The sequence below is a fragment of the Ranitomeya variabilis genome, chromosome 3 (genome assembly GCF_051348905.1).
Source record: "Ranitomeya variabilis isolate aRanVar5 chromosome 3, aRanVar5.hap1, whole genome shotgun sequence".
Taxonomy (NCBI): Eukaryota; Metazoa; Chordata; class Amphibia; order Anura; family Dendrobatidae; genus Ranitomeya; species Ranitomeya variabilis.
Genome location: NC_135234.1, coordinates 3,644,495 through 3,665,974, shown reverse-complemented (window position 1 = coordinate 3,665,974; position 21,480 = coordinate 3,644,495). Strand labels below are relative to the sequence as shown.

Sequence of the window (21,480 nt, the reverse complement as noted above, 5' to 3'; positions counted from 1 at the left end):
CTCCTGGCTCTGATCTTGGCTTGTTTGACTAGTCTCCTGTGTTAATCGTCTCCTCTGCATGCCGGGGTCTGGCTACGCCGGGGTCTGGCTCCGCCGGCGTCTGGCTCCGCCCCCGACCGCCTCCTACTCTGTCACATGGTTCCGGTCGTGGTTTTTGCCTGGTTATAAGGCTACTTTCACACTAGCGTCGTTTGTAATACGTCGCAGTGCGTCGTTTATGAGAAAAAACGCATAGACTGTCATTAGCGACGCATTGCCACACGTCGCAACCATCGTGCAACAGATGCATTGTGTTTTGGCGGACCGTCGGCACAAAATAACGTTACATGTAACTCCGCCCCCGCCTCCCCGGACATTCCAATGAATGGGGCAGCGGAAGCGTCGTAAGACTGTATCCACTGTCCCCGTCGGGCATTACTTTCACAACGCTCATCGGCACGTCTGGCCAACGCATAGCGACGGCCCCGTGCCAACGCTAGTGTGAAAGAAGCCTAACCTGGCGCTTTGCTCAGCTGCCTTGCTGCTGTGTGCAGCTCTCCCCGCAGCAGTAATACCCGGGAGTTTGTGACATCATAGCTGACCCCACAGACTTTCCCTGGTGGTGGGGTGTTAGTATATTATGGATCCGGTACAGGCTCTCACGGGGCAGGTTAATGAGCTCTCCCAGCATGGAGCAGCAACCCTGATCCACTCGCACTAAGGCCAGCATCACACTCAGCGTATGAAAACACGGTCCCTTTGTTACGGCCGTAATACACAGAAATTGTCCCAAAACTCTGTTCCATATTCAATGCGAGGATGCGATTTTTACGCACAAATTTATCTGTGTGTCATCCGTATGGCTTCCGTACGGCGTTTTTTTCTCACAGGCTTCCAAAATGGACAAATCATGGATCCATCGGCTAAAATATTCTAAAAAACATATACACAGTCTCTCTCTCTCTATATATAATCTATATTTAATTCAGCGCTAGATGGCAGAATAGTCAGTAATTCAATTGCCGGCTTTTGCTATCTCCTTCACAAACCCGACAGGATATGAGACATGAACATAAGGGTGAATGACCTCGGGGAGACCAAAGCATCCAACACCGCGGAGACACCATCACGTGTTTCTCAACGCAGTGATCCAGAACATTGCCCCCATCCCTTATGGGAAATATGCAAATGCATGTAGAAAAGCCGCGGAGACACCATCACGTGTTTCTCAACGCAAGCAATATGAGACATGGTTACATTCAGTAAACCATCTCATATCCCTTCTTTTATTACATATTCCTCACTAGTAATGATAGAAGTGTCTCTGTGTAAAATTTGGGCCCTCTAGCTATTAAATTAAAGGGTTAAATCCTGGAAAAAATTGGCGTGGCCTCCCGCGCAATTTTCTCCGCCAGAGTGGTAAAGCCAGTGACTGAGGGCAGATATTAATAGCCTAGAGAAGGTCCATTGTTATTGCCCCCCCATGGCTAAAAACATCTGCCCCCAGCCACCCCAGAAAAGGCACATCTGGAAGATGCGCCTATTCTGGCACTTGGCCACTCTCTTCCCACTCCCGTGTAGCGGTGGGATATGGGGTAATGAAGGGTTAATGCCACCTTGCTATTGTAAGGATTGAATGGAGTGTAGGGGAATGTCCTGTAGTTACCTCGAGTCACGGTGATGCGCCCCCTTCTGGATGAACTCATATGAACTCGAGCGTGGGAACTTTTCAGAATATTTTCTCACTCTCAAGTTCATATGAGTTCATCCAGCAGGGGGCGCATCACCGCGACTCGAGGTAACTACAGGACATTCCCCTGCACTCCATTCATTCACCATGTTTTACAGGCAGGAGCACAGCTGCATTAGCACAGCTCCTGGGTGTAAAATGATTTAACCCCTTCAGACGGATTCACATCGTGGGACAAGACTGAACGATGGAAGGTATGGAATATTGTTGTTTGTTTTTTTTAAACTTTATTTCAGGTGACAAGGGTCTTCAGGTGGATTACCAGTATAATAAAATATTACAACAACCTGTGTCTTTATTTCATTAAAATACTTTTTAATCATGTGTGTGTGTGTTTTCTTAACCATTTCGTACTATTGGATTAATAATGGATAGGTGACATAATTGACGCCTCTCCATTATTAATCTGGCTTAATGTCACCTTACAATAGCAAGCTGACATTAACCCTTCATTACCCCATATCCCACCACTACAGGGAGTGGGAAGAGAGAGGCCAAGTGCCAGAATAGGTGCATCTTACACATGTGCCTTTTCTGGGGTGGCTGGGGGCAGATGTTTGTAGCCGGGGGGGGGGGGGGGGGCCAATAACCATGGTCCCTCTCTAGGCTATTAATATCTGCCCTCAGTCACTGGCTTTACCACTCTGGCGGAGAAAATTACGCAGGAGCCCACGCCAATTTTTTCTGGGATTTAACCCTTTAATTTAATAGCTAGAGCCCCCAAATTTTACACAGAGACACTTGTTACATTATTAGTGAGGAATATGTAATAAAAGAAGGGATATGAGATGGTTTACTGTATGTAACCATGTGTCATATCATGTCGGGTTTGTGAAGGAGATAGCAAAAGCCGACAATTGAATTACCTGCTTTTATGCTATCTAGAGCTGAATTAAATATAAATATATATATGTGTCTCACTGACGTGTGTGTATATATATATATATTCTATGTGTAGACATTTATTCTACCTATTCTATTCTGTCAGTGTGATTTTACTGTACACTGCACTGAATTACCGGCTTTTCACTAACACTGCTGCGTATTTCTCGCAAGTCACACTGCTGGTCCGTGTGTAATCTGTAATTTTCTCGCCTCCATAGACTTTCATTGGCGTATTTTTTGCGCAATACGGTGACAAACGCAGCATGCTGCGATTTTCTACGCCCGTAACATACCGTATATTATGGATGCGTAATATGCGGCTGATAGGAGCTGCCCCATAGAGAATCATTGGGCCGTGTGTAATGCGTATTTTACGGACGTATTTTCTGCGCTCATACGTCCGTAAAACTCGCTAGTGTGACGCCGGCCTAACAGGTGCAGAGAGATGTAACAGGTGCTTTACAGGGGTCTTCTCCGTTGGGTTTCCAGGAGGTGGGCCCCACTGATGTATCCCTAGTGGACCCCGAGCCACCGGTAAAGTTACCCGACAATTTTTCCAGAGATAAAAAATTGTTTAGGGTCTTCAAGGAGGGATGCAAGCCGTTTTTTTAATTCGAATTGCGTCCCCGGACCTCTGGAAATGAAGGGCAGAGGATTGGGGTCGTAATGTACTTGTTAAGGGGGGCTCCACAGGCATGGGCTTTCTCTCCTCTCTTCCTCTGCTCCTGAATGTATGTCTGTGAACCTGTTCTTTGAGGCTCTGGGGCACATTTATGATGAGCCTGATAGAGTGCGTCTGGCAGAGGATATGGTGATGAGTGTCACACAGGAGAGGCACTCCGCTGAATGGTTCTGCTCAGAATTTAGGCGTTGGGCATCCGAAGTGTTTTGGAACAATGCCGTCCTGAGGGGGTTGTTCCGCAGAGGTCTGTCTGACCGTCTACAGGACGCTCTGGCATTACATCCTCCTGACACCTTGTAGGACGCCATGACGCAGATGGTCTGGATGGACCGGAGACTCCGTGCTAGAGGAATAATGCAACAAGAGACACCCTTGTAGTCCAAATTGTGTAACACTGCACCTGTATCTGAGCCCATGGAGATTGCGTCAATCTCAGTTGAGGAGAAAGAGAGAAGGCACCGTAGAGACAACCTACTATGTTTTTACTGTGGAGCCTCTGGACATTGGAAAAGGAACCGCCCTTCTTCAGTGAAACCATCAGAGAAACGACTGAGTCGTGAGGCAACAATCGTGGAGGTTGTCCAGACTACCTGGTACATTTTTTCTCACTTGCAAAATTTGTGCACCAGGTGGAATTGGAACTTGCTGGTGGTCCTGTCATGACCACCGCCTTTGACTGCAGTTCTTCCATTAATTTGATTGATGCCCAAGTTGTGACTCGTAATAAGATAGGGACAGTCAGGCTGAAAGACCCTGTTAAGGTTGTGTCTGTTGATTCATCCCCTCTTACATGGGATGGAATTTGTTTTAGGACTGATGTCTTTTCTCTGAAACCACTTTCACGTGGAAAAATTAAGTTGTTTTGTGATGAATAATCTACCTGCCGGACTAGTACTGGGAAAGCCCTGGCTGCAATGCCACAATCCTGTCATTGATTGGGTGGCGGGGGAGATCACTCAATGGGGGGATGTAAGGGTAATGGTCCTTGTTGTAACCTGGGACCTTTTGTTAACCTGGTAAAGTCTGTATCTGTGTCGTCTGTCGTTCTGGAGGGTATTCCGGAGTACCTGAAGGACTTCAAAGACGTGTTTTCCGAAAGCGAGGCTGAAGTGCTTCCACCACATCGACCTGGTGATTTTGCTATTGATATAGTCCCAGGAGCCAAATTACCCAAGGCTCATCTGTACAGTTAGTCCGGGCCTGAGCGCCAAGCCATGGAAGAATACATCACAGAGAGCCTCCGCAAGGGGTATATTCGGCCCTCTCATCCGTGGCAGCAGGGTTTTTCTTTGTGAAGAAAAAAGATGGTGGTTTGCGACCGTACCTCGACTTTCGGGAACTGAATAAGATTACTGTAAAAAACACGTTCCCTCTTCTTCTGGTTCCGGATTTATGTCATCAACTCACGGGGGTCAAATGGTTTTCTAAGCTTGACTTACTAGGGGCTTATAACCTGATAAGGATCCAGGAAGGAGATGAATGGAAAACAGCATTTCTGATGACCGAGGGTTTATTTGAAAATTTGGTTATGCCCTTCGGTCTCACTATCACCCCTGCTGTTTTTCCAGAATTTCATTAATGTTGTTTTTTCTGACCTGATTGGGCGCTACATGGTCATTTACCTGGATGACATCTTGATATACTCGGAGGACACTCAGTCACATCTACCATCTACGTACGGTTCTTGTGAGACTCAGGGAGAACCATTTATACGCTAAGCTGGAGAAGTGCTCATTCTTTATGCAAGAACTGTCTTTTCTGGGTTTAATTGTATCAGGGGAGGGATTCCGCATGGATCCGGGGAAGGTTCAGGCCATTTCTGATTGGGTACAACCTCATGACCTGAAGGGATTGCAACGATTCCTGGGCTTCGCTAACTTCTATAGGAAGTTCATTAAAGGGTTTTTGCAGGTGGTGAAATCCTTGATGGACCTCACTCTCAAAGGGGCGGATGCAAAAGATTGGTCTGTGGCCGCAAAAAATTCCTTCCAGACACTGAAGAAATGTTTTACTTTCAGCCCCCGTCTTGATACTACCCGATCCATCAAGACCTTTTATCGTGGAGGTCGACGCTTACTAACCTTAAACCCTGTGCCTTTTTCTCTAAAAAAAAAATCTTTGGCCGAGAGAAATTATGTCGGCAACAGGGAATTGTTGGCGGTTAAATTGGCCTTCGAAGAATGGAGGCATTTTCTGGAGGGGGCTGTTCATCCCGTTACGGTCATCACTGATCATAAAAACCTGGCCTATATCGAGTCCGCTAAGAGATTGACCCCCAGACAGGCTCGGTGGGCACTTTTTTTTTCTCAATTTCATTTTACCATTACGTTCCAACCAGGGTCTAAAAATGTAAAGGCGGATGCCTTATCCCGAAGTTTTGATTCTGTGTCCCCTCCAGAACCTCCTTCCTCCATTCTTCAACCGGGAGTGGTTGTGGCAGAAGTCTCATATGAGTTACAGAGAGATTTTGGAAGCACAAGCTCCCAGGAATAAACCCCCCTCGGTAAAATGTTTGTACCCGTACATTTCCATCTCACACTCCTGCAAGAATTTCATGATTCTGTGTTAAGTGCTCACCCTGGGATTGCAGCTACCGGGGAGCAGTAGCTTGGAGTTTTTGGTGGCCCTCTTTGGGTACTGATATCAAAAGGTTAGTGAATACTTGTGGGGTGTGTGCTCGCTCTAAGAGCTCTCTGGTCTGGCCGGCCATGGAATTTGAACCTTTACCAATTCCAGATAAACCATGGACACACTTGTCCATGGATTTTATCACTAATCTTGCGTCTTCCAAGGGCAACTCAGTAGTATGGGTAGTGGTTGATAGGTTTTCGAAGCAAGCCCACTTTGTGCCGTTACCTGCGTTACTTTCTGCTGAAACCTTGGCTCGCTTGTTTATACAGCACATAGTTCGGTTGCATGGGGTACCTGTGAATCTTGTGTCTGACCGGGGTGTGCAATTTGTGGCCAGGTTTTGGAGGGCTTTTTGTAAGAAGTTGGGGTTACATTGTCATTCTCCTCTGCTTATTACCCAGAATCTAACGGACAGACTAAACGCACCAACCAGTCGATGGAACAAATTTTGAGATTCCTTGCCTCTTCCAGACAGGAGGACTGGTGTGAGGTATTACACATGGCAGAATTTGCATTCAACTGTCGTATTAATCAGTCTACTGGTAAATCTCCCCTTCAGGTCAATTATGGGTTTGTTCGTCAGTTTGGAGAATTTTCCTGCATGGATTGCAACAGTTAAGAATTCTTTGGAGGGAGGTTCAGGGGAACATCTCTAAAGCCCAGAAGTACAAACATTTTGAGGACAGGAGGAGTGGGTCAGCTCCTGCGTTGGCTATGGGGGAGAAGGTGTGGTTGTCTACCCGTAACATCAAACTTAAGATACCCTCTACAGTATGAAGTTGGGCCCCAGGTTTATAGGTCCATACGAGATTGTAGAGGTGATCAACCCGGTGGCCTATAGATTATAGTTGCCCACCTCCTTCAAAATATCTAATGTCTTCCACAGGTCCCTATTAAAACCTGTGGGGACGGATAGACAAGATTCCTCATCCAATGTCCCACCAGTGTTGGTAGAGGGTCAGCTGGAGAACAAGATAGGGCGCATCATTGATTTCACGGTGGGTGCGCCGGGGGCTTCAGTACCTAATCCACTGGAAGGGATACTCCATTGAGGATCGGTCATAAGTTCCGGTCAGTTCTGTGCACGCTGATCGACTGGTGTGGGCTTTTCATGCCAGATACCCTGAGAGGGGGGTACTGTCATGTATAGGACATGGTTAACGTCCTGTTCTCTCAGGGTTAATTTTGCAGGCCTCCCTTTCGATCTGGGAGGGGTAGTTATACTCACTCCAGACTAGGATTCCTTGTCAGCTATACTTTCGTCTAGTCTGTGTGACTGACCCCTGGAATGTGTGCCCGGTTTGCAATTGTTTTCCTTGCTCTCTGTGCGTTACTCTGCTTGTATGTTCTTTTGGATTTCTGGCTTCCCTTCTGACAATCCCCTATCTCACCCCTTTGGTACCTCGTGATCTCCTGCTTCTGATCTTAGCTTATTATTTGGGATATAAGGGGTGCTCACTGTTTTAATGCAAAATGGTTTCTGAAGGAAAAAAACCAAAATGGACTGAGGCAAGAACCTTTGGCACTCAATAAGAACAATTTATTGTTCAGCGTTCAAAGTAAAAAGAGGCAAAACATCCACCATATACAAAAGAAAAAACAGAACGTTGATATACACAGATACTCTTCAGCGGCAACGTTTCGGCAATGTAATGCCTGCTGAAAACACGCAACGCCCGCACAGACACACCGGCAGCCCGCCGCCGCACTGAGGCGTCCATTTTCAGCAGGCAGAACGTTCTGTTTTTCTTTTGTATATGGTGGATGTTTTGCCAATTTTTTTCTTTGAACACTGAACAATAAATTGTTCTTATTGAGCTCCGAAGGTTCTTGCCTCAGTCTGATCTCAGCTTGTTTGACTATTCTCCTGTGTTTATCGTCTCCTCTGCACCCCGACGTCTGGCTCCGCCCCCGACGTCTGGCTCCGCCCCGACATCTGGCTCCGCCCCGAACGCCTCTCTGTCACATGGTTCAGGTCCTGTTGTTACCTGGTTAGTTACACGGTGCTTTGCTCAGCTCTCCTGCTGCTGTGTGCAGCTCTCCTTCAGCAGTAATACCAGGGAGTTTGTGACACTCTGTATACCTCCTTTTCCTCTGTATACCCTCTGTATAGCTCCTTTTCCTCTGTATACCCTACGTATAGCTCCTATTCCCCTATATACACTCAAAGAAGCTTTATTGGCAGGACCAAATAAACATTAGTTTTGCCAAAGCACAAGTACAGTAGGGAATAGGGACTGTGGGGATAATGGATGGGGACTGCGGGGACGATGGATGGGGTACAGGGTGGGGGTAAGGAGGTCCATGGCATCATGGCTGGCTTTCTCGCAGTCTATGATATTCGCTCACATACCGCGCTGCTATCTCCACCGCGCTCTCTTCTTCCCCCAGCAGGATATATGTCTTCTCTTCCTCCTTCATGGAGCTGAAATCCGGGAAGAGATGTGAGAGTCTCCTGAAGTGAGTGTCCCTCACTGCTGAGTATTTGGAGCAGTGTAGCAGGAAGTGGGTTTCGTCCTCTATGGCCTCCTGATCACAGTGTAGGCACAGTCTTTCCTCCCTGGGCTTGTAGTTCTGTCTGTGCCGGCCGACCTCGATGGCCAGACTGTGGGCACTGAGTCCATACCGGCTCAGGATCTGGCGGTCTCTGGGGTCCGGGAGTTTCTCCAGTTATGGGGCCAGTCTGTAGTCTCTATGTAGACTCTGGTACATGGACAGTTCTGTGAGCTGCTGATCTCGTTCTTCCAGTCACTGACGTACCTCTCCTATCTCTATACCCTCTGTATACTAAGGCTACTTTCACACTAGCGTCGGGAACAACCCGTCGCTGTGCGTCGGGCCGAGGTTCCCGACGCTAGCGTGGTCTCCGCCGCACAACGGGGGCAGCGGATGCATTTTTCCCACGCATCCGCTGCCCCATTGTGAGGTGCGGGGAAGTGCGGGGAGGTGGGGGCGGAGTTCCGGCCGCGCATGCGTGGTCGGAAAAAGCGGACCGTTGGGAGCAAAAAACGTTACATGTAACGTTTTTTTTTCCCGACGGTCCGCTAACACACGCCCAAGCGTCGCAAAACGGACGCGACGTGTGGCAATGCGTCGCAAATGCGTTGCTAATGTTAGTCTATGACGAAAAAACGTATCCAGCAAGAACTTTTGCTGGATGCGTATTTTCGGCAAAACGACGCATTTGCGACGTATTGCAGTTAACGCTAGTGTGAAAGTAGCCTAACTGTTGCCCTCTATATACCCTCCCTACACCCGGTCTATACCCTCTAACCTCCTGTTCCCCTCTATATATACCCTCCGTATACTGTCCGTATACCTCTTATTCCCCCTAATACCCTCCATATACCTCCTGTTCCACTCCATACCCTCTGTATGCCACCTGTTACCCTCTATTTACCCTCTATACCCGCTCTATACCCTCTGTATACCTCCTGTTCCCCTCTATATACCCTCTGTATACCTCCTGTTCCCCCTCTATACCCTCGGTGTACCTCTTGTTCCCCTCCGTATACCTCCAGTTCCCCCTGTATACCTCTATATACTGCCTGTTCCCCTCTATTTACCCTCTATATACATCCTGTTCCCCTCTATATACCCTCTGTATACTATCTGTTCCCCTCTATATACTGCCTGTTCCCCTATATACCCTCTGTATACTATCTGTTCTCCGCTATACCTCCTGTTCTCCCTGTATACCCTCTATACCGCCTGTTCCCCCTGTATACCCTCCGTGTACCTCCTGTTCTCCTATATACCCTCCGTGTACCTCCTCTTCCCCTCTGTATACCTCCTGTTCCCCTATATATCCTCTGTATACCTCCAGTTCCCCCTGTATACCCTCTATATACTGCCTGTTCCCCTCTATTTACCCTCTTACCCTCTATATACTGCCTTTTCCCTCTATTTATCATCTGTATACCTCCTGTTCCCCTGTATACCCTCTATGTACCTCCTGTTGCCCTCTATATATACCTCCTGTTCTCCTATATACCCTTCGTATACCTCCTGTTCCTCCTGTATACCCTCTATATACCGCCTGTTCCCCCTGTATACCCTCCATGTACCTCCAGTTCCCCCTGTATACCCTCTATATACTGCCTGTTCCCCTCTATTTACCCCCTCTATACCCTCTGTATACCTCCTGTTCCCCTCTATATACCCTCCATGTACCTCCTGTTGCCCTCTATATATACCTCCTGTTCCCTTATATACCCTTCGTATACCTCCTGTTCCTCCTGTATACCCTCTATATACCGCCTGTTCCCCCTGTATACCCTCCGTGTACCTCCAGTTCCCCCTGTATACCCTCTATATACTGCCTGTTCCCCTCTATTTACCCCCTCTATACCCTCTGTATACCTCCTGTTCCCCCTGTATACCCTCTATACCGCCTGTTCCCCTATATACCCTCCGTGTACCTCCTGTTCCCCCTCTATACCCTCCATGTACCTCCTGTTCCCCCTATATACCCTCCGTGTACCTCCTGTTCCCCCTATATACCCTCCGTGTACCTCCTGTTCCCCCTATATACCCTCCGTGTACCTCCAGTTCCCCCTGTATACCCTCTATATACTGCCTGTTCCCCTCTATTTACCCCCTCTATACCCTCTGTATACCTCCTGTTCCCCCTGTATACCCTCTATACCGTCTGTTCCCCCTCTATACCCTCTGTATACCTCCTGTTCCCCCTCTATACCCTCCGTGTACCTCCTGTTCCCCCTATATACCCTCCGTGTACCTCCTGTTCCCCCTGTATACCCTCTATATACCGCCTGTTCCCCCTGTATACCCTCCGTGTACCTCCAGTTCCCCCTGTATACCCTCCGTGTACCTCCTGTTCCCCCTGTATACCCTCTGTATACCTCCTGTTCCCCCTGTATACCCTCTATACCGCCTGTTCCCCTCTATACCCTCCGTGTACCTCCTGTTCCCCCTCTATACCCTCCGTGTACCTCCTGTTCCCCCTCTATACCCTCCGTGTACCTCCTGTTCCCCCTATATACCCTCCGTGTACCTCCTGTTCCCCCTGTATACCCTCTATATACCGCCTGTTCCCCCTGTATACCCTCCGTGTACCTCCAGTTCCCCCTGTATACCCTCTATATACTGCCTGTTCCCCTCTATTTACCCCCTCTATACCCTCTGTATACCTCCTGTTCCCCCTGTATACCCTCTATACCGCCTGTTCCCCTATATACCCTCCGTGTACCTCCTGTTCCCCCTATATACCCTCCGTGTACCTCCTGTTCCCCCTCTATACCCTCCGTGTACCTCCTGTTCCCCCTATATACCCTCCGTGTACCTCCTGTTCCCCCTGTATACCCTCTATATACCGCCTGTTCCCCCTGTATACCCTCCGTGTACCTCCAGTTCCCCCTGTATACCCTCTATATACTGCCTGTTCCCCTCTATTTACCCCCTCTATACCCTCTGTATACCTCCTGTTCCCCCTGTATACCCTCTATACCGCCTGTTCCCCTATATACCCTCCGTGTACCTCCTGTTCCCCCTCTATACCCTCCGTGTACCTCCTGTTCCCCCTATATACCCTCCGTGTACCTCCTGTTCCCCCTATATACCCTCCGTGTACCTCCTGTTCCCCCTATATACCCTCCGTGTACCTCCAGTTCCCCCTGTATACCCTCTATATACTGCCTGTTCCCCTCTATTTACCCCCTCTATACCCTCTGTATACCTCCTGTTCCCCCTGTATACCCTCTATATACTGCCTGTTCCCCTCTATTTACCCCCTCTATACCCTCCGTGTACCTCCTGTTCCCCCTGTATACCCTCTATACCTCCTGTTCCCCCTCTATACCCTCCGTGTACCTCCTGTTCCCCCTATATACCCTCCGTGTACCTCCTGTTCCCCTCTATTTACCCCCTCTATACCCTCTGTATACCTCCTGTTCCCCCTGTATACCCTCTATACCTCCTGTTCCCCCTCTATACCCTCCGTGTACCTCCTGTTCCCCCTCTATACCCTCCGTGTACCTCCTGTTCCCCCTCTATACCCTCCGTGTACCTCCTGTTCCCCCTATATACCCTCCGTGTACCTCCTGTTCCCCCTATATACCCTCCGTGTACCTCCTGTTCCCCCTCTATACCCTCCGTGTACCTCCTGTTCCCCCTCTATACCCTCCGTGTACCTCCTGTTCCCCCTCTATACCCTCTGTATACCTCCTGTTCCCCCTGTATACCCTCTATACCTCCTGTTCCCCCTCTATACCCTCCGTGTACCTCCTGTTCCCCCTATATACCCTCCGTGTACCTCCTGTTCCCCCTATATACCCTCCGTGTACCTCCTGTTCCCCCTCTATACCCTCCGTGTACCTCCTGTTCCCCTATATACCCTCCATGTACCTCCTGTTTCCCTATATACCCTCCGTGTACCTCCTGTTCCCCCTCTATACCCTCCGTGTACCTCCTGTTCCCCCTCTATACCCTCCGTGTACCTCCTGTTCCCCTATATACCCTCCATGTACCTCCTGTTTCCCTCTATACCCTCCGTGTACCTCCTGTTCCCCTATATACCCTCCGTGTACCTCCTGTTCCCCCTATATACCCTCCGTGTACCTCCTCTTCACCATTGTAAGCCCCTCTCTCCGCGGCAGGTACCTGTTTAATTTCCGCGGGGTTGCCGCCAGTTTCCGGATGAAGCATCTCTTCCTGTGCCGCTCACTGGTGTTTCACGTTGGAGACGAGTGGCAGGAATTCTTCTACCATCGCCTGGAGCCGTGGGTGCACTATATTCCCGTCAGCTCCGACCTCTCCGACCTACGGTAACTCCACCATGTATATATCCAGCCATGCATCCCGGCTTCCTCACCTGCACTCTATACAGTTCATTGAAAAAGTCTTCACACCCCGTGATCCGTTAAACCACAAACATCTATTTTATTGGGACTTTCTGTGATATAGCACAAAGTTTCAAGTATTTGTGACGCGTAAAGGAAACGATACAAGGTTTACTAATTATTGTAAAAGTATAAATCTGGTAATTGCGAGGAGGTGCCTTTGTATTCAGCCCCCTGTAGTCTGCTGCCGATAAATATAAGAAGTCACATCATTAGTACATTGTGTCCTCAGTATAACTACAGCTGTTCTGTGGAGGCCTCAGAGGTTTGTGTGTGAACAGTAGGGATGAAACCTCATGATGAAAACCAAGGAGCCCACCAGACAGGTCAGGGATAAAGTTGTGCAGAAGAAGAAAGCACATATATTCTGTGTGTGATCGGCGAAGTCACAGTCCAGGCCCAAATCCCAGAGAATCTGTGACTAGACGTGAAAATCACTGATCACAGACGTCTCCATCCAACCTCACTGAACATGAGCGCGTGTGCAAAGAAGGGGCAAAATGTCACCTCTAGATGTGCAAAGCTGGGGAGGCAGACCCCCAAAACCTGCAGAGAAAGGAGGAGAGACAGACCCCAAAAGACTGCAGAGGAAGGTGGAGAGACAGACCCCAAAAGACTGCAGAGAAAGGAGGAGAAACAGACCCCAAAAGACTGCAGAGAAAGGAGGAGAGACAGACCCCAAAAGACTGCAGAGAAAGGAGGAGAGACAGACCCCAAAAGACTGCAGAGAAAGGAGGAGAGACAGACCCCAAAAGACTGCAGAGAAAGGTGGGAGAGACAGACCCCAAAAGACTGCAGAGAAAGGAGGAGAGACAGACCCCAAAAGACTGCAGAGAAAGGAGGAGAGAGACAGACCCCAAAAGACTGCAGAGAAAGGAGGAGAGACAGACCCCAAAAGACTGCAGAGAAAGGTGGGAGAGACAGACCCCAAAAGACTGCAGAGAAAGGTGGAGAAACAGACCCCAAAAGACTGCAGAGAAAGGAGGAGAGACAGACCCCAAAAGACTGCAGAGGAAGGTGGAGAGACAGACCCCAAAAAACTGCAGAGAAAGGAGGAGAGACAGACCCCAAAAGACTGCAGAGAAAGCTGGAGAGACAGACCCCAAAAGACTGCAGAGAAAGGTGGGAGAGACAGACCCCAAAAGACTGCAGAGAAAGGAGAGTCAGACCCCAAAAGACTGCAGAGAAAGGAGAGACAGACCCCAAAAGACTGCAGAGAAAGGTGGGAGAGACAGACCCCAAAAGACTGCAGAGAAAGGAGGAGAGACAGACCCCAAAAGACTGCAGAGAAAGGTGGGAGAGACAGACCCCAAAAGACTGCAGAGAAAGGAGGAGAGACAGACCCCAAAAGACTGCAGAGAAAGGTGGGAGAGACAGACCCCAAAAGACTGCAGAGAAAGGAGGAGAGAGACCCCAAGACTGCAGAGAAAGGAGGAGAGACAGACCCCAAAAGACTGCAGAGAAAGGAGGAGAGACAGACCCCAAAAGACTGCAGAGAAAGGAGGAGAGACAGACCCCAAAAGACTGCAGAGAAAGGAGGAGAGACAGACCCCAAAAGACTGCAGAGAAAGGTGGGAGAGACAGACCCCAAAAGACTGCAGAGAAAGGAGGAGAGACAGACCCCAAAAGACTGCAGAGAAAGGAGGAGAGAGACAGACCCCAAAAGACTGCAGAGAAAGGAGGAGAGACAGACCCCAAAAGACTGCAGAGAAAGGTGGGAGAGACAGACCCCAAAAGACTGCAGAGAAAGGTGGAGAAACAGACCCCAAAAGACTGCAGAGAAAGGAGGAGAGACAGACCCCAAAAGACTGCAGAGGAAGGTGGAGAGACAGACCCCAAAAAACTGCAGAGAAAGGAGGAGAGACAGACCCCAAAAGACTGCAGAGAAAGCTGGAGAGACAGACCCCAAAAGACTGCAGAGAAAGGTGGGAGAGACAGACCCCAAAAGACTGCAGAGAAAGGAGAGTCAGACCCCAAAAGACTGCAGAGAAAGGAGAGACAGACCCCAAAAGACTGCAGAGAAAGGTGGAGAGACAGACCCCAAAAGACTGCAGAGAAAGGAGGAGAGACAGACCCCAAAAGACTGCAGAGGAAGGTGGAGAGACAGACCCCAAAAGACTGCAGAGAAAGGAGGAGAGACAGACCCCAAAAGACTGCAGAGAAAGGTGGGAGAGACAGACCCCAAAAGACTGCAGAGAAAGGAGGAGAGACAGACCCCAAAAGACTGCAGAGAAAGGTGGGAGAGACAGACCCCAAAAGACTGCAGAGAAAGGAGGAGAAACAGACCCCAAAAGACTGCAGAGAAAGGTGGAGAGACAGACCCCAAAAGACTGCAGAGAAAGGAGGAGAGACAGACCCCAAAAGACTGCAGAGAAAGGTGGGAGAGACAGACCCCAAAAGACTGCAGAGAAAGGTGGAGAAACAGACCCCAAAAGACTGCAGAGAAAGGAGGAGAGACAGACCCCAAAAGACTGCAGAGAAAGGAGGAGACAGACCCCAAAAGACAGCAGAGAAAGGTGGAGAGACAGACCCCAAAAGACTGCAGAGAAAGGTGGAGAGACAGACCCCAAAAGACTGCAGAGAAAGGAGGAGAGACAGACCCCAAAAGACTGCAGAGAAAGGTGGAGAGACAGACCCCAAAAGACAGCAGAGAAAGGAGGGAGAGACAGACCCCAAAAGACTGCAGAGAAAGGAGGAGAGACAGACCCCAAAAGACTGCAGAGAAAGGAGGGAGAGACAGACCCCAAAAGACTGCAGAGAAAGGTGGAGAGACAGACCCCAAAAGACTGCAGAGAAAGGTGGAGAGATAGACCCCAAAAGACTGCAGAGGAAGGTGGAGAGACAGACCCCAAAAGACAGCAGAGAAAGGAGGGAGAGACAGACCCCAAAAGACTGCAGAGAAAGGTGGGAGAGACAGACCCCAAAAGACTGCAGAGAAAGGAGGAGAAACAGACCCCAAAAGACTGCAGAGAAAGGTGGAGAGATAGACCCCAAAAGACTGCAGAGAAAGGAGGAGAGACAGACCCCAAAAGACTGCAGAGAAAGGTGGAGAGACAGACCCCAAAAGACTGCAGAGAAAGGAGGAGAGACAGACCCCAAAAGACTGCAGAGGAAGGTGGAGAGACAGACCCCAAAAGACTGCAGAGAAAGGTGGAGAGACAGACCCCAAAAGACTGCAGAGAAAGGTGGAGAGACAGACCCCAAAAGACTGCAGAGAAAGGAGGGAGAGACAGACCCCAAAAGACTGCAGAGAAAGGAGGAGAGACAGACCCCAAAAGACTGCAGAGAAAGGAGGGAGAGACAGACCCCAAAAGACTGCAGAGAAAGGAGGAGAGACAGACCCCAAAAGACTGCAGAGAAAGGAGGAGAAACAGACCCCAAAAGACTGCAGAGAAAGGAGGAGAGACAGACCCCAAAAGACTGCAGAGAAAGGTGGGAGAGACAGACCCCAAAAGACTGCAGAGAAAGGAGGAGAAACAGACCCCAAAAGACTGCAGAGAAAGGTGGAGAGATAGACCCCAAAAGACTGCAGAGAAAGGAGGAGAGACAGACCCCAAAAGACTGCAGAGAAAGGTGGGAGAGACAGACCCCAAAAGACTGCAGAGAAAGGTGGAGAGACAGACCCCAAAAGACTGCAGAGAAAGGAGGAGAGACAGACCCCAAAAGACTGCAGAGGAAGGTGGAGAGACAGACCCCAAAAGACTGCAGAGAAAGGTGGAGAGACAGACCCCAAAAGACTGCAGAGAAAGGTGGAGAGACAGACCCCAAAAGACTGCAGAGAAAGGAGGGAGAGACAGACCCCAAAAGACTGCAGAGAAAGGAGGAGAGACAGACCCCAAAAGACTGCAGAGAAAGGAGGGAGAGACAGACCCCAAAAGACTGCAGAGAAAGGAGGAGAGACAGACTCCAAAAGACTGCAGAGAAAGGTGGAGAGACAGACCCCAAAAGACTGCAGAGGAAGGTGGAGAGACAGACCCCAAAAGACTGCAGAGAAAGGAGGGAGAGACAGACCTCAAAAGACTGCAGAGAAAGGAGGAGAGACAGACCCCAAAAGACTGCAGAGGAAGGTGGAGAGACAGACCCCAAAAGACTGCAGAGAAAGGAGGGAGAGACAGACCCCAAAAGACTGCAGAGAAAGGAGGAGAGAAGGACCCCAAAAGACTGCAGAGAAAGGAGAGGCAGACCCCAAAAGACTGCAGAGAAAGCTGGAGAGACAGACCCCAAAAGACTGCAGAGAAAAGAGGAGAGACAGACCCCAAAAGACTGCAGAGAAAGGATGAGAGACAGACCCCCAAAAGACTGCAGAGGAAGGTGGAGAGACAGACCCCAAAAGACTGCAGAGAAAGGAGGGAGAGACAGACCCCCAAAAGACTGCAGAGAAAGGAGGGAGAGACAGACCCCCAAAATACTGCAGAGAAAGGAGGGAGAGACAGACCCCGAAAAGACTGCATAGAAAGGAGAGAGACAGACCCCGAAAAGACTGCATAGAAAGGTGGACCTACAAAGTACTGACTAAGGGGGCTGAATATAAATGCACAATTATCAGATTTATATTTGTAAAATAATTAGAAAACATTGTATTATTTCCTTTACGCTTCGCAAATACATGTTACTTTATGTTGAATCACAGACAATCACTGTGGAGACACGGGGGGTCAGCGAGTGCCCGGTCCACTAGCCGAAATTGCAGGGACCTGGGATCGTCCTGCCGAATGCCCGCTCTCCTTTTAACATGGACATAACGCTACTCAGACAACACAGGGTGAGGGCAAAACAGTGTGGCAATGCTTAATGAACCACAAAACAGGCAGATAACACATAGAACAGTCCCAGCAAAATACCCCAAGATGGTGCACATTAGACTCTCACCCTTTCGATGACACACCGGGAAAATGGCAGCTGCGACTTCAGAGCTTCCAGGGCCAACTACCCCACCTGTGGCACGCACACAGGAGGTTTTGACTTGCGTAGGAAGATGACAGCCCATTCAGGTACAAGGCCAGTTGACCAGAGGGTCACAACCTGGCTTCTTCGAACATCTCCATGGAGATAGGCGACCTGTGCATTCCCACTCCTGGCTTTCACCAACATATCCATGGTTCAGCGATGGTCAATGGAGCAGATCTGTATTATTCCAGCCAGGGCCAAGGTCCCCTAAGCTGGTATCCTGTAGAATGACAAATCTCTGCCCCTTGTGATGGAGCCATGTCTTGACTGCGGTCCTGTAGAGTCTCTAGTTATTTGGATGTTTTGGTTGAATATCTGACTCAAGTATAAAAAGAGGTCATATGCCTCTGTATTAACAGCTGTCCATCAAGCCATCATTCACAGATCAAGGGGAAGAATGGTGACAAGATCACCCTGTATTATTTGATTATGTAATCTATTTGCATAGTTCTTTCTCTATTTTTCACGTCAACAACCTGGCTGGCCTAGACAATGTGTAGTCAACATACCAGCAAACATCATTGTTCAATGACCCAATAAGGTTTTAGAAGAGGAAATTAGAAAATAAAATTGAAGCAAAAAATTTGGTATGCATGGCACCCTCCGCCCCATACTGGCATGCATGGGCCCTCTCATCCCTGGCCTGATATGCATATCCCCCTTATCGCTATCCTGTTAGGAATGGTCCCCCTCATCCCTATCCTGGAATGCATGGCTCTGTCATCCCTATCCTGGTATCCATGGTTCCCTCATCCCTATCCTGGTATGCATGACCCCACAATTATCCTGGTGTGATTGGCCCCATCTCGCTCCTGTTATGCATGGCCCCATCCTTATCCTGATATGATTGGCCCCATCAGAAAAACATTAAAAAAAGACCATTAGACTTACCTTCCCGGCGCTCCCTCGCAGCATCTTGTTCTGGTGCCAGCAGCTGCTTTATGCTTGGAAGTAGTGCATGGCAGGGACGTCATGCGCTGGTTGCAAGATGGACAGCTGCCGGAATACTCACCGCTCCCCACGCTGGACTATGTGCGTGGAGGACAGTGAGTATTTATTGCTATTTACACTGTGTTCCAAATTATTATCCAAATAACATTTCCTCCTATTTTCTCTAAATTACCTGTCTGAATTGCAGTCATTGTTATTTTCCAGTCATCTACTATTCTAGTATAATTGCAATGTTTTGGAACAAACTGCCTATGAAAACAGAATCTTTTAAAAAAAAAAATAAACACTCAAAATGCATGTTCCAAATTATTATGCACAGCAGAGTTTTCAACCTTTTTTTTTTATTTTGAACAAACAAATGGTCAGTTGTGAAGTTCTAAGCATTATCAGCTTATTACAAAATGAAATCAAATAGTTTTCAAGTGAAAACTTTATTCTAGGTGATGTTACATTTGCACATAGGACCCCTTGTTCGAAAGAAGCTTCTGAACTCTCTCGTCCATTGAATTTGTCAGTTTTTGGATGGTTTCTGCTTCAATTGTTTTGCATGTGGACAGAATCCCCTCCCAGAGCTGTTGCTTAGATGTGAACTGCCTCCCGCCATCATAGACACTCCTTTTGATGATGCTCCAGAGGTTCTCAATGGGGTTGAGGTCAGGGGAAGATGGTGGCCACACCATAAGTTTGTCTTCTTTTATGCCCATAGCAGCCAGAGATGCAGATGTGTTTTTTGCAGCATGAGACGGTGCATTATCATGCATGAAAATGATCTTGCTGCGGAAAGCACGGTTCTTCCTCTTGAACCATGGCAGGAAGTGTTGTTTTAGAAACTCCACAGAGATTATGGAGTTCATCTTAAACCCTTCAGGGATCATAAAGGGGCCGACAATCTCTCTCCTCATGATTCCAGCCCAAAACATTGCTCCACCTCCTCCTTGGTGCCTTAGCCGTGTTTTCATGGGGTGTCCATCAACCAGCCATCCTCCACTCCATCCATCTGGACCATCGAGCGTTGCACGGCACTCATCGGTGAACAAAACAGTTTGGAAGTCAGTCTTCATGTATCGTTTGGCCCACTGGAGCCGTTTCTGCTTGTGTGCAGTGGATAGAGGTGGTCGACAGGATGGCTTACGCACAGCTGCAAACCTCTGAAGGACCTTGCATCTTGTTGTTCTGGGGACGTTGGAGGCACCAGCAGCTTCAAAAACTTGTCTGCTGCTATGACAAGGCATTTTTGCAGCTGCTCTTTTAACCTTACGCAATTGCCTGTTGGAAAGAGTCCTCAATTTTTCCTTATCAGCACGCACACGTGTGTGCTGGGAATCAGCTACATACTTCTTGATTGTGCGATGATCACGATAAAGTGTCTCGACAATGTTGATTGTAGTCATGCCTTGACCTAAATACTCCACAATTTGTTGCTTCTCAGCAGCCGACACATCCTTTTTCTTTCCCATTTTGGCAAAAAATGTAGGCTGCTTAATAATGTGGAACAGCTGTCATGGTTCCCAATGGCAAGGGAACGTAAGAAACATATAAGTAACGAACGAGCTCTCGGGTGATGGAAACTCGAGTTGACCGTGAGCTAAATCTACCACACAACTAACAGTAGCCAGGGAGCATACCTACGGCTTCCTATATGCCACGCGCCAGCCGGAGGACTAACTACGCCTGGTAGAGGAAGAAACAGACCTGGCTTACCTCTAGGGAAATACCCCAAAAGATGATAGCAGCCCCCCACATGTAATAACGGTGAATTAAGAGGAAAAGACATACACAGTATGAAAGTAGATTTAGCAAAGAGAGGTCCACTTACTAGATAGCAGAAGGATACAAAAGAGGACTTCACGGTCAACTGAAAACCCTTTCAAAAACCATCCTGAAATTACTTTAAGACTCCTGTGTCAACTCATGACACAGGAGTGGCAATTTCAGCCCGCAAGAGCTTCCAGCTACAGAGAATTACAAAAACTGCAAACTGGACAAAAGGTACAAAACAAAAGGACAAAGTCCACTTAGCTGATCAGCAGACTAGTAGCAGGAACATGCAACCGAAGGCTCTGGTTACAATGATGACCGGCAAGGAAATGACTGGAGAGCAAGGCTAAATAGGAAACTCCCAAACACTGATGGAAGCAGGTGAACAGAAGCAGCAAAGTGCAAACAAGTCACCAGTACCACCAGCAACCACCAGGGGAGCCCAAAAAGCGGATACACAACAGTACCCTCCCCTTAAGGTGGGGGCACCGAACCCTCACAAGAACCGCCAGGGCGATCTGGATGAGCCCTATGAAAGGCACGAACCAAATCCGAGGCATGAACATCAGAGGCAGTTACCCAAGAATTATCTTCCTGACCATAGTCTTTCCATTTAACCAGATATTGAAGTCTCCGTCTGGAAATACAGGAGTCCAAGATCTTCTCTACGACGTACTCCAATTCACCCTCCACCAGCACAGGAGCAGGAGGTTCAGTAGAAGGAACCACCGGTACCTCATATCTCCGCAACAACGACCGATGGAACACATTATGGATAGCGAAAGATGCCGGGAGGTCCAAACGAAAGGAAACAGGGTTAAGAATCTCCAAAATCCTATAAGGACCGATGAACCGAGGCTTAAATTTGGGAGAAGAAACCCTCATAGGGACAAAACGGGAAGACAACCACACCAAGTCCCCAACGCGAAGGTGGGGACCAACACGACGACAACGGTTAGCAAACTGCTGAGTCCTCTCCTGGGACAATTCCAAATTATCCACCACCTGTCCCCAAATCCGATGCAACCGATCCACCA

The 21,480-nt window shown here is 48.6% G+C and overlaps 1 protein-coding gene across 2 annotated transcripts in view; it reads left to right on the top strand.

Moving 5' to 3' along the window:
- POGLUT1 (protein O-glucosyltransferase 1) overlaps nt 1–21,480 on the top strand; it is a 153,408-nt gene that overhangs the window by 118,433 nt on the left and 13,495 nt on the right. Inside the window, exon 9 of one of the 2 annotated variants that reach the window (XM_077293552.1) lies at nt 12,545–12,712. The exons of the other annotated variant lie outside the window; for it this stretch is intronic. Within the exon in view, the coding sequence (XP_077149667.1) occupies nt 12,545–12,712 (168 nt within the window). The remainder of the gene's footprint in view (nt 1–12,544; nt 12,713–21,480) is intronic. 2 annotated transcript variants of the gene reach the window in all.